Here is a 14,913-nt window from a genome sequence, read left to right on the forward strand (position 1 = left end):
TAGATGGGAGGATCTGATTGGCTGTCACTGAAGCTCAGCCCAGCCCCACATGCTGCTGTGAGTAATATTGTTGTTAAATATGATTTTGTAATGAAAAGAGGAAGAGGCCCGGGTGCCACCTAATGCAGTCAGACTGATCAGACTTTTGATAGATTGTAGAGGCTCCAGCGGTGTGGTGTTCCATCACAGTGTGTTGCTCTCTCAACTCACAGCCTCTCTCCTACAGGGAGTAAATATTTAACCAGATGGCTGTGGAGAAAAGAGCAAGTGTCTCACCTGCTGACTGGCTCTTTTATTGTCTGTGTGTGCTGTGAACCTTGTGCTCAGGGACACACACTCAGGACTCCGTGGGCTCGTCTACAGGTAGGTTCTGTCAGTTCCTGCTTCACAAACTGCATGATTTGACTATTCAAATGCAAACTGGGCTGCTCAGTGTTGATATGAGTCACTGTGGAGAGGTCCTCTTGGTTGTGGTGGGATGTCACCGTTAGCTTAGTGCTGCGTTTGAAGGTAAGCTCTGTGCTCCTGCCTGTTCTTTTGGTGGCTGTAGGAACTGAACTGTTTGGTCTGTGGTGGTACAAATGCCAACCTTCACGGCTTCCATGAATTTAAAACAAGTGCAGTCCTCTTGTTTTCTTCCTGGTTAAACACTGAGGCTTTTCCAGGTCTGAGCAGAGACCTGATGGCTCAGCTCTGTCAGCTCTCCACAGAACAAACAGCCCTCAGCTCAGTTATCACATTTACTTGGCTCTGTCATTACTTCATTTACAAGATTCTTATATAGACTTATATTCACATGAGAGCTGTTGGCTCTGGAGCCTGGAGGGAAACTCCTGAAGGCTGAGGTGCAGGGGTCAGCACAGGATCGGGGTCCTAGTTTTGAAACCAGAACCAATCCTCTGCTTGGACTTTGTTTTATCTGTGTGGTCATGTTCCTTCATCACCATTAACACACACTGTAGTTTATTTAGACTCAGTCCCACACACACCATCCTGCTGCCACAATCCACCACTGAAAATAGTCCCCAACAAATGCTCTATGTTCTCCTGTTTGTGTGTTAAGAACTACAGTGAGCAGTTGTTTAAGGAAATGACTGTGCCTTTTTTTCCACAGACATTCCCTTTAACATCATATTTGAGTATTTATGTTTCATCCTACTGTGTACCTCTCCTCCACTGCATTCAGAAAGAAATTTACATTTATTTTTTCAGACATTGTCTAACCCTGTAACACTATAAAATAATAGACAAACAACAGACAAAGGGAAAATGCAATTCAGTTTTCTGGATGTTACATATAATTATTTTCTTTCTGATAATCAATAGACATACCCACTTGGTGTCTGATAATGTTGATAACCACACAGATAGTTCTGGTAAAAAAAAAAAAAAAAAAAAAAAAAAAAAAAAGATAAATATATATACGGCACATCAAGAATGTTTCTACATGGACTCATGGAAATTCAGGATCAGTGTGAAGCTGTGTGATTGGCCCGCTGTACAATATGAGTCATGATGTAACAGATGAATGTTACTGTAGGTATCATCCTGCTCCATCACCATATGATGTGGTGCTCTTCTTTTTATTTGACTGGTGCACTAATGATCCACATTTTTAAAGAGGAAGGCCATGCAGGGAAATCCTCACTCTGCTCCACAAACTAATGAGTTTGGTGGCAACCACAGTCTTCTTCAAGGGTGTAAGGACAGAGGGAGTAGTGTTCAGTACAGACTGTATAGATCCTTGACGTAAATTTGTGATTGTGATATTGAGCAAAAAAAAAAAAAAAAAAAAAAAAAATCAGACTGATGACTTCTCTGAGATCAACACTTATACACAGCACTTCATGTATGAGCAGGTAAGAGCAGCACAAATGAACGCTGTTGAACTGGCTGAAACACTTTAAATGAATGAAATGAAGCAGAGAGAGTGGACATAGACAGTGGTGGTGTTTGACAGCAGGATAGAGTCAGGAGGAGAAGGGAGCAGATGTAGTCTGGTTGGATGATGACCATGTCATGTCTGATTGGATGAGGACCATGTCAGAACAGTCCTTTGATTGAAGGTCTCATTGTTGTGTGAAGTTGTTTTGTCCTGTTGGTGAAATAGAGCAGCACTGTGAGACCTTCAGTTTCCAGCTGAGCTAAGAGTTTTATCTGCTGCCTCAGTCTGTGCCACTGTAGTGTGTCTGTAAATGTATCAAGGCAACGAGTTTTCCTCCCTATACAGTAACTTCCACTCTGAGTTCACTGTAAAGAAGCAGCACCCACTGTGACTCCAGTGGGAGGAGGTGCTGATGCTTCTGTTGGTGATAAATCATTCATTTTGAATAAAGACTGGGAGCTCACCTGAGTGTGTGTGAGCCCTGGTCCTGATGGTAGAGTGAGGCTGCAGCTGTCTGAGTATCTCATTGTGTCTTTGTATCTCCCTCAGGCTGCTGGGATGCCATGGAATTTCCACAGTAAGTTCACATATAGATTCACTGTCTGACGACTAATAAACACAATCTGCTGCTTTTTAAAGTACTAGACCTGTGTTTTAGACCATTTCCTATCAGTGTCAGTGTGGAAAACTCATCACTGTGTTAGTGGAGGTGGATTCTTTTAAGACTAATTAACATACTAACATTTCTGTCTACACTGTCCACAGGTTTCAGTGTAACTATTAACCATGGACAAAGTCCCTGTGAGAACTGCTGACAGAGTGTTGTGTTAAACTTTAATTACACTGAAGCAGATAAAAGCTGGACTGTACGCTCACATGTGCAGGACTCTGTCTATCTGTGCAGATAAGTTTGGATTCTTTGAGCAGCCTTCACCACTGATATGTTAGCTTCTGCTCAAAGAGATGCTTATCTTGCCTAACTCTACCAGACAGGAAAGATGGTGTCAAACCATTCCACGTTATGTTTTTTGAATGTTTAGTGTCTGTCTACAGTATGTGCACATGCAGCTATGGAATGGTTCAGGTTAGGGAGGGACTGTAGTTAATCACTAATAAACTCAGTGGTGCAGAGTGCTGACACAGGTCTTCCTGGTACTTCAGTATCAGTGGGAGTCACTCTGTAATGAATCATCAGCATGAAACCTCTGAAACACTGTTTCAGGGTCTGGAAGATGATACAGTCAGATTAATGTAAACCACTGGATGACTAGAAGTAGTACTGTGAAATGGTGAGCAGTGATGAGCACTGGTATGGTCCTAAGTCAGATGTTCTAGTTTCTACAGAGCTGCTCTGTCACTGACGCTCCTCTCATTTCTCCTCTCTTTAGCTTTACCTTCAATCCAAAGGAGGGGATTGATAATCCAGCACTGGTCATCACCGATGATCCTGGTGAGATTTAACACACACACCTTCACATACACAACTTGAAATCAGCTCCTGGTGTTGACGATCTTTCCCTGACCCTGTGTGTAGAGCCGGATCAGACTGTGGTTCCCAGACTGTGCCAGCTGAAACGTCTGGAGGGACAGAGCTATGGCTTCTTCCTGCGGATGGACCAGGACTGCCGGGGCTTTGAGATCAGAGATGTGGAACCTTGGAGTCCTGCAGAGCACAGTGGTCTCAGAGATGGAGACCAAGTGCTGGAGGTCAACGAGGAATATGTGGGCAACATGGACTTCTACAGGGTCAGTGTCTAGACACTGTGAGATGTCTACTGGACCTGTGTCTATGAAATCTGTTATGCATATTCATGGTGATCCCAGGATCATTTGTACTGACAGTGGTAACCCCCTGACCTTTTGCTGGGCGTCTGTCAAAAATGTCCTCACCTCTCCAGAATGAACATAAAAATCTGGGGTGCATGTGTAGGTCATTAGGTTAATACCACATATCAAGGCTGAGTCTCGGTTTGGGTTTGAATCTGTGGCAGGAAGTGAGCATGTTATCAGCTCCACCCATGTTTGACTGGTGTAGTATTCAGTGTGAAGAAGGTCAGCTGATTCACACTCAGACACTGTGTCAGCTTACAGGGCAACAGGTAACTGAAGTCTGCTGTGGTGAGTGTGGAATATGTTATAGACTGTTATTAGTCTTCATTTACTTTTCTCATATGTTCATCCTCTTTAACCTGAGCTATTCCACTAATGCTGCATTCATGTCACCTCAAGATTTATTCTCTTAACAGGAAATTATAAATCATTAATATTTTCTTTACAGATTATTAACTGTGAAACATTCTTCTCTTCTCTAAACATCAGTTTTGTTACTCAAACCTCCTCTGTTGGTGGAGGGACCTCAGGTTTTAGTTTTCATCAGGGGGAATGGGTGGCATGGGTAAATGCCTAGGGTGGCTGTGCTGTCTTTAAAGTTAACTTGATGAATTAAATAAGTTAGTAATTAAATGAGTGTTCTGTGTTCTGTCAGTTCATGTAAACAGTAAGTGCTCTGTGCTTAGTTGGTTCTTTGAAACATCATCAGAGTGTGTGCTCTGTCCGCGTTTCACTCTCTGCCAGCTGCTGCAGTTGAACACACAGAGACAATACGGACTGTGCTGGATACATGTTGTTGCTGTATATATATTTTTATACAGTACAGTGCTGTCGGTATGCATATGTTAATGTTTGTGTACTGATTTATGTCCTTATCTCTGTTACATTTCAGTTTTACAGAGGAAAAGTAAAAATGAATTTTAAAGTGGAAACAAGACTTCAGTAAATAACAAGAAAAGTCAAGCCCTGTATGTTTTCCTGAAGACGTTTCACCCTTCATCCAAAAGGCTTCATCAGTTCTAATAGTTGGTTGGGAAGGCGCAAGTATTTTAACCCTTGGTGGGGCTGTCATCTTGGAGGTGGCCGACTGGGCCAGGCATCCACATTCCCACACACTCTAGAAATTTCTGTTAGAAACAGAAGGCATGGGTTTGCTGCAGTAGGAAGGTTTATTTTCACTTTTGCTTGTATTTCAAAAACTCTAGGGTTAACTCTAATTTTCAGAGTCCTCTTTTGGTTATATTTGTTTCTATTATTTGGACAGCACTGGTTGACACTTTTTCCTTTGTAGTTCTGCCTCACCTCCTGTGTGTTTGATTCTAAACTCTTTTAATTAATAACTTACTCTAAACCACTACAATCAGAAATTATGAGGTAAATGTTTTTCCTTGATTGTATTGATTAGATCCAGTAAGCTAATTTCTATTTTGTATCTTTTGTGACATCTTGAGTATTTTGGGGTGTCTAATGCCTTGTATCAGAGGTTGCAATGGGGAGGGGGTCCCTTTTATTGTGAATGAGACACTTAACACATGTAAGCATTTTATTGGAGGTCAGAAGGTCAAAGCAGCTAGTGTTGGTGTGGTCAGAGACAGCTGGGTGACTTTCACAGTTTGGAGTCCCTCTCCTTATCTTAACCTGAGATTACCCCCCGTGACCTGGGAGAGGTTGGTCTCAATTTTGAGATGGACCTGAAGGTTAAAGGACAGGGTCTCACCAGCATTAGTGTTGAAACAGGTTGTATTCATTGAGTAACTTGTGTTTTACTGCCAGGTGGTGAGGAAGATCCAGTCCTGTGGTTTACACCTTTTTCTGCTGGTGCTGAGGAGAGCACAGTATGAACAGGTACGAATGAGGATGAACAGTCTCTGTCATCACAATCTTTGATTCTGTGGTGAGGACAACAAGCTGCAGACACTGCAGACACAGCAGCAGGACCACAGTGATGGCTTCGGTGTGTTTAGGTGTGTCAGGATACATCAGTGAACAGAAACCATGAATAATGTCAACAACAACAACAACAGTGACTGATGGTTTGTCATATTCTGAGTCACTGCTGCTGGGATATCTCTACTGTTCCACAGTATACACTGACATATACACTGACATATATTCACCAACAGCTGCACCTCCAATCACCAATCTGTCAAACTCCTGAAGTTTGCTGACGACACCACCCTCATTGGGCTCATCTCTGGTGGGGATGAGTCTGCCTACAGGAGGGAGATTGATCAGCTGGTTATGTGGTGCAGTGAGAACAACCTGGAGCTCAATGCTGTGAAGACAGTGGAGATGGTTGTAGACTTCAGGAAGAACACAGCTTCACCCTCCCCCATCATCCTGTGCGACTCCCCAGTCAGAGCTGTGGAGTCCTTTAGCTTCCTGGGGACAATCATTACCCAGGACCTCAAATGGGAGCTAAACATCAGCTCCCTGATCATAGCTGGAAGTATATGCACTGGCCGTTCAACCTGGTAAACACAATGATGGTGCACTTCTACACCTCCATAATTGAGTCCATCCTCACCTCCTCCATCACTATTTGGTACACTGCTGCCACTGCCAAGGACAAAGGCAGACTGCAGTGTGTCATCTGGTCTGCTGATGATCGGCTGTAACCTGCCATCTCCCCAGGACCTGTACACCTCCAGGACCCTGAGGCAGACAGGAAAAATCATGGCTGATCCCTCCCACCCTGGTCACAAGCGTTTTAAGTCACTCCCTTCTGGCAGGAGGTTGCGGTCCATCAAAACCTTACACCACAACACTTTCATCCTGTCTGTAACTGGCTCATCAACAAGGTGTCTAGGCCCCCCCCCCCCCCCCCCCCCCCCCCCCCACACACACACACACACATTCTGACACGGACTGTAATCCTGCCCTCAGTATACCTGGATCCCCGCCCTTGCCTGCCACCTGACTTACAAGGTACTTGACCTCAATGTCCATCCCCCTCAGGTGGTGGGCCCACATGGCGGTGGCACCATGTAATGTTTTTGGGCTGAGCCCGACCAGGCCCCATGGTTACAGGCAAAGCCACCAGATGGTTGCCTGGGCACTACCACTACTACCCAATCCCAGATAAGCGGAAGAAAATGGATGGATGGATTATAGTAGAAGCTACTGGTTTTACCTGTCTCCTGTTATATGTCAGTAAGCATTAAAAGAGAGAGATATGTGCCTGTACAACACCAGTGACATGTTGTTTTTACTGAGCAGAGTGGGACACATTGTCTTCTCATCAGCTGCACCTGTATCTGACAGAGCTTTGATTGACAGCTTCACTTCACTGGAGGAGCTCTGTTCAGTCAGAAGAGGAGACAGCTGTTTCACGAAATACTTAAATATGAGTAATGTGAGCTCTGGGACATCGAGAGTCAACAACTGCCTTGGCTTATCTGGTGTACATTAACAGAAAACTCCCCCTGATGTAAAAAAGAACACAGCATAGAGTATTTAAAATCCAAGTTCTCTTAATAAAACTGTACTACAGTAAGAAAATCATGTAGCTTAAAAAAGTCTTTAGCCTCAACTGAACAACAAACAACCTTATCTTTCTAAGCAACAATAACCTACATCACTGTTTTCACAAAACATCTATAATTTATTCAGTTATTTATACTATGAAATTACTTATTCATCTCAATTTACATGAACTATCAAACAAAACACAGACCACAGCTATTTATTAAACTAAAACATAAAGAAATGTATTTTTGCTTCTACACCATGTAATGCTGCTAATCTGAATCAGTCTCTTTTCTTCAGGCAGTGTCTATGGGTGTGGACCTGGAGATGCTGGCCAGAGACTCTAAAGGGGAACACTGGTCCAGACCCAGACTGTGTCACATCAGCAGAGACCTGGAGCATGGCCTGGGGATGACCATTATCTCAGTGGAAGGTACACACTCGCACTCTCACTGTTTGACACAGTGCTAACTACTCATTAACAGCTTCTCCTCAAGTATTTCACAAGAAAACAAACTAGCAGACCAGCTATGATGATCCACTGACTATTAATGATACACTTCCTGTCACTGATGTCTCTTAGTTCACCCTGAGACACTGGAGTGTTTTAAAAATCACCTCATATTATATCATCTAAATTAAATATATAGGTTGTTATATTTTTTATTATTTTTTATTATTTTGTTTTTTTATTAAGAAACCAACATACACTGAAAAACACTAACAGAGCACATGTGAAACTGCTCTGATATGACTCTGCTGTCAATTTATTTCACTGATTGGTCTTGAGCATTGTGTCCCAAACAGTTATATTGTATCTTTATCTGTGCTGTGGTCCTGTGATAGGGCTATGGGGTGTACCACAGACAGCTTAGTATGAGGTGACCCAGCAAAAAAGAGGTCTAGATATGTGTCTTAAGAATATTAAGACATTACTAATTTAAAATTGGCATAGTCATGTTTTGTTTTTTTTTTATTTAGGTTACTGCTTGAAACTTTTCAATAAACTATTTTGCAACTGATTCTGCTCATCTCCAGTGGCCTTTTTGAGTTATTTGTCATGCCTCATGTCTTTTGGTATATTTGTTGTGTCTCTAGCATCTTTGTCTATTTGTCATGTCTCTAGCCTCTTTATTTATTGTGCCCCTAGCCTCCTTGTTTATTTTTTGAGTCTCTAACCATTATTTGTTGTGCCTAAGGATCCTATTGTTTTCATTCGGTTTATTATTATTAGGGCAGAAGCAACAAATTGCAGGGACCCAAGTATTTTGTTTTGACCCGAAGATGAAAAAATCATAGTCATAATCAGGCCTTAAGGCCTTCATGATGACTTACTGCAAAAATTGTGAGTTTTCGTTGAAGCATGTGCGTGTGAAGGCGTGGTTAATTTCAATCTTGCAGTCTAAGGCTCCTACTTCACCATTTTTAAGTAGTTTGCTGCTTTATTCAGCAGATGGAGCTGTTGCAGCTTGACCTGTTGACCTCAGGTCAATGAACTAAGATAATGTTTAATGCAGTGTTTTTTCTGATATGAAAATGCATATTATTCAGCACACCCAACCTGAGCAGGGCCCTCTTCAGAAACTCATATTTGCAGTTGTCAAAGCTGGCTCAGAAATTTAAACTGGCTTCAAATTAGTTTGAAGGAATTGCAGGTTGTTTTGAATTCACTACCATTCGTAGTGGTAGTGTAATACCACACCGTACTCATGATGATGATGGTATCCACAGGTCAGAAGGGCCAGTACATGGTGAGCACAGTGACTGATGGTCCAGCAGAGAGAGCTGGTGTCTACACTGGAGATAGAGTGATCTGGATCAACGGAGTCCCAGTGTCGACGCTCACACTCTCTTCAATCAGCAGAACTGTATGAGTCCAGTCTCCTCAGTGACATCTTACCTGTGTCCTCTGTCAACCTGAACACCTGTGTGACTCCTGCAGTGTGTTTGGTTCTCAGGTGAAGAAGAGCAGTGACTCAGTGACTGTGCTGGTCACTGACAGTGACAGCGAGACAAGCTACGTCAGGAGGAGGATGCCCATCCTGCCTGTGGTGGCAGAGTGCTGCAGCCTCCCCCACACACCCAAGACCATCCACCTAGCTAAAGGACCTGACGGATACGGTTTCCTGCTGAGACAGGAGAAGCTGGCAGGCACTCAACGGATAGGTGAGACTGATGGAAAGATGACTGCAGCTCACTGAATGGTCACAGGTGTCAGTAATAACAAGGGTTTTCAGATTTCTTCATACAGAACCTTTAATACTGAGAGATCAGCCAACTGTAGCCATGAATATTCAGACCATTTTAACTTGTGCTCCTTCCTCTCCAAACCTATGGTGACCCAGCTCATGTGCTGAGGGAGGTGGATGTGAGAAGTCCAGCTGAGGAGGCAGGGATGGAGGATGGAGACCTGCTGCTGGCTGTCAATGGGCAACCTGTCGAGTCCATGGAGCATGAGGACATCGTCCAAAAGATTAAACAGAGTGGTGATAAAGTCATCCTCACCTCTATATCCATACCAGGGAGAGACTTTTACAGAGAGGTCAGTACCGGTAGATCAGTGTGATGGACTCATACAGACAGTGTTTCTGACTGCTCTCTCCCATCCTCCTGCAGTTAGGCATCTCTCCCCTGTTGTTCCATGAAGCATGTCCACTGCAGGATGCAGGCTCTGCTTTCCACCCAGACTGTGTCCAGAATCGCTCAGGACCTTTGACCACACAGGTATGATCCTACTGTTCATTACAGCCTCAGCCCACCCCCACCCCCTGGTCTATACATTTATAATCCTGGGGCAGATGGAGAGTATTGCTTCTGCTTTACATGTAACAGTACAAAAACCACAGAAGCAGCAGCACTCTGGGCCTCTCAGATATATATGTTCTCCTCACACACACACACACACACACACACACACACACACACACACACACACACACACCCTTTCCTTTCTTATTTACATGTATTTTCAATTTATCAGATACACTGATTAATAATTATAAAAAATGTACATATGTATGTTTGTGAGCTCAGTTTGTATGAGTGCTATGAGAACATAATGTTAAAGTATGAACATACATGTGGAAGTGTATTTACACAGAGCAAATACATGTAAAAGTAACAACAGATGAGAAGACCTGTATGGAGGAGAGTGATGGTTTTATGGTGATGATTTGTTTTTATGTTTTTCAGCTGTCAGAGAGAACAAGTGATGCTTTCTTGTGATGACCAAAACCACCAGTAGACAGAGGATGATGAGGAGCTCTGGCTAAAGGAAAACTGATGGGTCATTAAAATCACCACTGTGTATCTGTCCTCTGGGACCAGGTGTGTTTTGGCACTGGATAGATGTTTTGTTCTACTGTCAGTTATAAACAACCATTCATTTTTGTGTGAGTCCTTGTAATATAGTCTATGATAAAAGCTGTGCATTTGAAATACTTAGCACAATATAAAGAAGCCTGACACATAGAAACAGATGCAGTTTTAAAAACTATTTGATGATGACCTGTGTAATTTGATAAGTTGTACACTGTTTCTGGATGTATTCATTCATATTTTCTATCATTTACTAGTGTCAATCAGTGTTCTTATGTATATTATATAAGTGATAGACAAGTTTTTGCTAAATTATTAAAAATGTTTGAATCCCATAGTTGTTTTTAAGAAATTTATACTTAAGGTTGTCTGAAAATGACCAGGACATGGAGTACACTGTTGTCCTGACAGGAAAAGAAACAGCTTTTGTGCTTAGGTGCATTTTGTGCAGGTGAGGAGACTTCACTGCTGCATCTGTCACTAAAAGGACAGTTGTGTGCAGCCCTCGTTTTCAGAGGAGGGTTATGGAGTATAGAACCCAGAACTGTGTGAGACTGATCACTGGAGTAGTTCCTTCAGTCCACTCAGATGTTTCACCAGGTCACTGTTAGCAGCAGCTTCTAGTACAGCAGAGTTTCAATACTCCTGCCAGTAGCAGGCAACCAATACTAGCTTTTGTTATATGCCAATATGTGCTAGTAAACTTTAGAATGTTGTGATGTGGACACAGCATTAGCCATTGTTAGCTTCACTCACCAAGACTCGCCTAGTCCTCCACTTGTTTTCCTCGCACCACAGCTCAGTGTCTCTCCTGTGGCCATTATTATGGCCCAAGCAACGAAGTTGCAGGGACCCAACAGGGCCATGTCGGTTTACTGGTGCCCAAGCAACAAATTGCAGGGACCAAATGGGGCCATGCAACGGAGAGCCATCTCACGGGTTGGTTATATTATAAGTGACATCACACAGTGAAAAGTTAGGGTGCGTCTCTCTCTCTGTTTATCATTTACTTAGATGTATTCTTTAAGCCCACCTAAATGCATGTTTCTTACATTTTTTTGCTTCACAATGCGTACTGCCATATTTTTTGAATGGCGATGCATTGTGCATTGTTACACCACCATATGCCCTACAACCTATAGTTTTTGTTTGGTTTATTAGGGCCCGAGCAACAAGTTGCAGGGACCCAACGGGGCCATGCAACGGAGAGCCATCTCACGGGTTGGTTATATTATAAGTGACATCACACAGTGAAAAGTTAGGGTGCGTCTCTCTCTCTGTTTATCATTTACTTAGATGTATTCTTTAAGCCCACCTAAATGCATGTTTCTTACATTTTTTTGCTTCACAATGCGTACTGCCATATTTTTTGAATGGCGATGCATTGTGCATTGTTACACCACCATATGCCCTACAACCTACGTTAACCCTGCGGTTGCCAGTCCCCTGACGGGTGCAGGGTGCGAAGGCCTGTTCAATGCTGCTCACAGCTTTAATTAGGGCCTGAGCAACGAAGTTCAGGCTATGCAACTATGCAACAAGGACCCTATTGTTTTCGTTCGGTTTATTATTATTATTATTATTTATTAGGGCCCGAGCAATGAGTTGCAGGGACCCAACGGGACCGTGCAATGAAGTTGCAAGGACCCTATTGTTTTCATTCAGTTTATTATTATTTTTTCTTCTTTTTCCGCCTCTTTAGTTGGCCTTTTGAGGGCCTAAACATGCCCCAAAACTCATGAAAATTTGCAGGCACCTCCGGCAGGTCAAAAAATTACATAAATAAGTGTCTTGAGCACGGGTGTGGCAAAATGGCTCAGCAGCACCATCTACAGACCAGCCCCTGAAGCCTGTTGCACCTAAAAATTTGAAAATTTGCACACCTATGTAACATCCCAAGGTGCACAAAAAAGTCTCTTGGAGCCATATTCTATACCTAACAGGAAGTCTTTTTTTTTGGAGCTGGGAAAATGTGTATGTGTAAATGTGTATTTTTACAACTACACTTTATACTTCTGACTTCAAAATTTGGAAATAAGTTATTAAGACATAGAAGATGTTAAATTGCGAAGCTTTTGAGTTTTCGTTGAAGGGGCATGCCCATTCTGGCCCCTCAAAGTTCGATGACTCGCCATGAAACAGGAAGTTGCATTAAACTTGCTGTAATTCAGCCATACTTTGTCCAAACTGCATCAAACTTTACAGTATTGTTAATGGTCCCTAACTGCACACATCCATATGTCAATATTCATACAACTGTTGTAGCGCCACCTGCTGAGAACAGGAAATGACATATTTTATAGTGTGATGTGCAGCTACAAGCAGCATGAGCGGATTCACTTCAAATGTTGTCAGGACAGCCTTAAGGCCTTCATGATCATTTACTGCAAAAACTGTGGGTTTTCATTGAAACGTGCATGTGAAGGCGTGGTTAATTTCAATCTTGCAGTCTAAGGCTCCTACTTCACCTTTTTTAACTAGTGTGCTGCTTGATCCAGTAGACGGAGCTGTTGCAGCTTGACCTGTTGACCTCAGGTCAGTGAACTAAGATAATGTTTAATGCAGTGTTTTTTTCTGATATGAAAATGCATATTATTCAGCACACCCAACCTGAGCAGGCCCCTCTTCAGAAACTCATATTTGCAGTTGTCAAAGCTGACTCAGAAATTTAAACTGGCTTCAAATTAATTTGAAGGAATTGCAGGTTATTTTGAATTCATGTAATCTTGATTTTTTTTTTTTTTGTTGTGTGGTGTTGTTAAATTGAACCCACAGGCTTGTGTTTTTTCAAAAGAACATATATTTCTGTGGTAATTAGGCCTATGTTATTTGAAAGTGACCCGGTCTGTTTGCGTTTTTGTTTGTGTATTCAGAACACAGTGGGCAGTAACTGCTCTTCATCATCTCTTCCTCCATCACCCTTTCTGTTTCTTTCCATCTCTCTCTCCTCATCTTCTCCCATATGTTCCCGCTTGACCAAAGTTGAGCATGGATTGATGCTGTCTTTACAGTTTGGTTTGGATCAGTTAAGAAATTACACACAGGGTCGGTTGATATTTTCATGTTACAGAGTGTCCTGTGACAGCAAATGTGCACAAGTCTACATCAACCAGCATCGGGGTGACCCAGCTAAATTGAAGCAACTCAAGCTGACGACGACGATGGTCATAACTCTCCAAGTGCATTGAAAAGTAAAAGCTGATGGCCTTTACCTTTTCTTTGTCAAACCACCTGTTCAGCAAGCAGTTAGAAAGTAATATTCTCAGCGTTGTCCACATTCCTACAGCTGGTTAGTGGCTTTGCCCTGACTTTAGGCAGATGAGCAAATCACTGTTCAAATCAGTTCATTATACGCCTTGTTTAACCAATGATTTTTTTTGTGATCATGATTCTTTATGGCGGACAGTGCAATCACTCTCAAAAAGGTGGATTATTTTCTCCCACATTAAAGGGCAACTTAAATCATTGGTGTAGATTTTAATAATAGTTTAAATTTAAAATTACAATAACACGTTTTTATTTCTGTAAATTGTTTATTTATCACTACAGTGCCTCGAGATAACTTCTGTTGTGAATTGGCGCTATATAAATATCAGTAATATAATTAACAGAAAAAATATGAGTATGTTGCATTGAATTTCAATGTAAACGTGCTCTTATCTTTTGGGCTGGTGCTCCTAAACTTTTCAGTAAGGACCATCAGTGCCACAAGAAGAAAAGTTAGTCTGGAGCCCTGAAGTGGATTAATCCCCTCTAAAGGTCTGTGTGTGCACAGTGCTGCCATCATGAATAATACAAAAATGCAACTGCTGGACACGGTAAGAGATATTCAACTCATTTGTTCTGTGTCCGACGGTCATGCAATTTCAGAACTATGTCGTATGGCTTGTAGGTTGAGAAAGATCTCTTTCACATTAGGTCAGAGACATTTATTACATTTATTAGCCAAGAGTGTACTTGATGTCACACAGTGTCACGATGTGTACTGTCGTATTTTCTGAATGGCGATGCATCGTGCCGCGGTGCATTGTTATGCCAGCGTATGCCCTACGACCTGCGTTAACCCCACGGTTGCAAGTCCCCCGACGGACGCAGGGTGCGAAGGCCCGTTCAACACTGCTCGCAGCTTTAACTTCTCCTGACTCTGGTCTTTTCCTGTTCTCCTGAACACTGAGCAGGCTCAGAATTATACAGCTGTGGTCCATCACATGCTTACAAATACATATTTTTAACCTCTTTAGTTTCAAAACTCACGTTTGGATCCATATTTATTAATGTTAATGTTAATGTTAAACTTGCTCTAACTAGGCTGGACTCCCCTGTGTCACATCACTTCCAGTTTGTCGTTTTTAGATGTGAAAGGAAAATTCTCTCTCAAAAACAGCTCTAGAAGTCACTGTAGTGTATATATA

General features: G+C 42.3%; 1 protein-coding gene across 1 annotated transcript; it reads left to right on the forward strand.

The window, feature by feature from the left end:
• Positions 1-126: 126 nt before the first annotated feature.
• Positions 127-10,836, forward strand: LOC108899978 (Na(+)/H(+) exchange regulatory cofactor NHE-RF3). Its single transcript, XM_018700751.2, has 11 exons — positions 127-363; positions 2,435-2,462; positions 3,274-3,335; positions 3,420-3,631; positions 5,489-5,560; positions 7,484-7,616; positions 8,915-9,051; positions 9,142-9,349; positions 9,529-9,725; positions 9,800-9,907; positions 10,376-10,836. The coding sequence occupies exons 2-11, from the start codon at positions 2,449-2,451 to the stop codon at positions 10,406-10,408; spliced, it is 1,176 nt and encodes a 391-aa protein (XP_018556267.1). The 5' UTR covers positions 127-363; positions 2,435-2,448; the 3' UTR covers positions 10,409-10,836.
• The last annotated feature ends 4,077 nt before the right edge of the window (positions 10,837-14,913 follow it).

Source organism: Lates calcarifer, linkage group LG21 (genome assembly GCF_001640805.2).
Source record: "Lates calcarifer isolate ASB-BC8 linkage group LG21, TLL_Latcal_v3, whole genome shotgun sequence".
NCBI lineage: Eukaryota > Metazoa > Chordata > Actinopteri > Centropomidae > Lates > Lates calcarifer.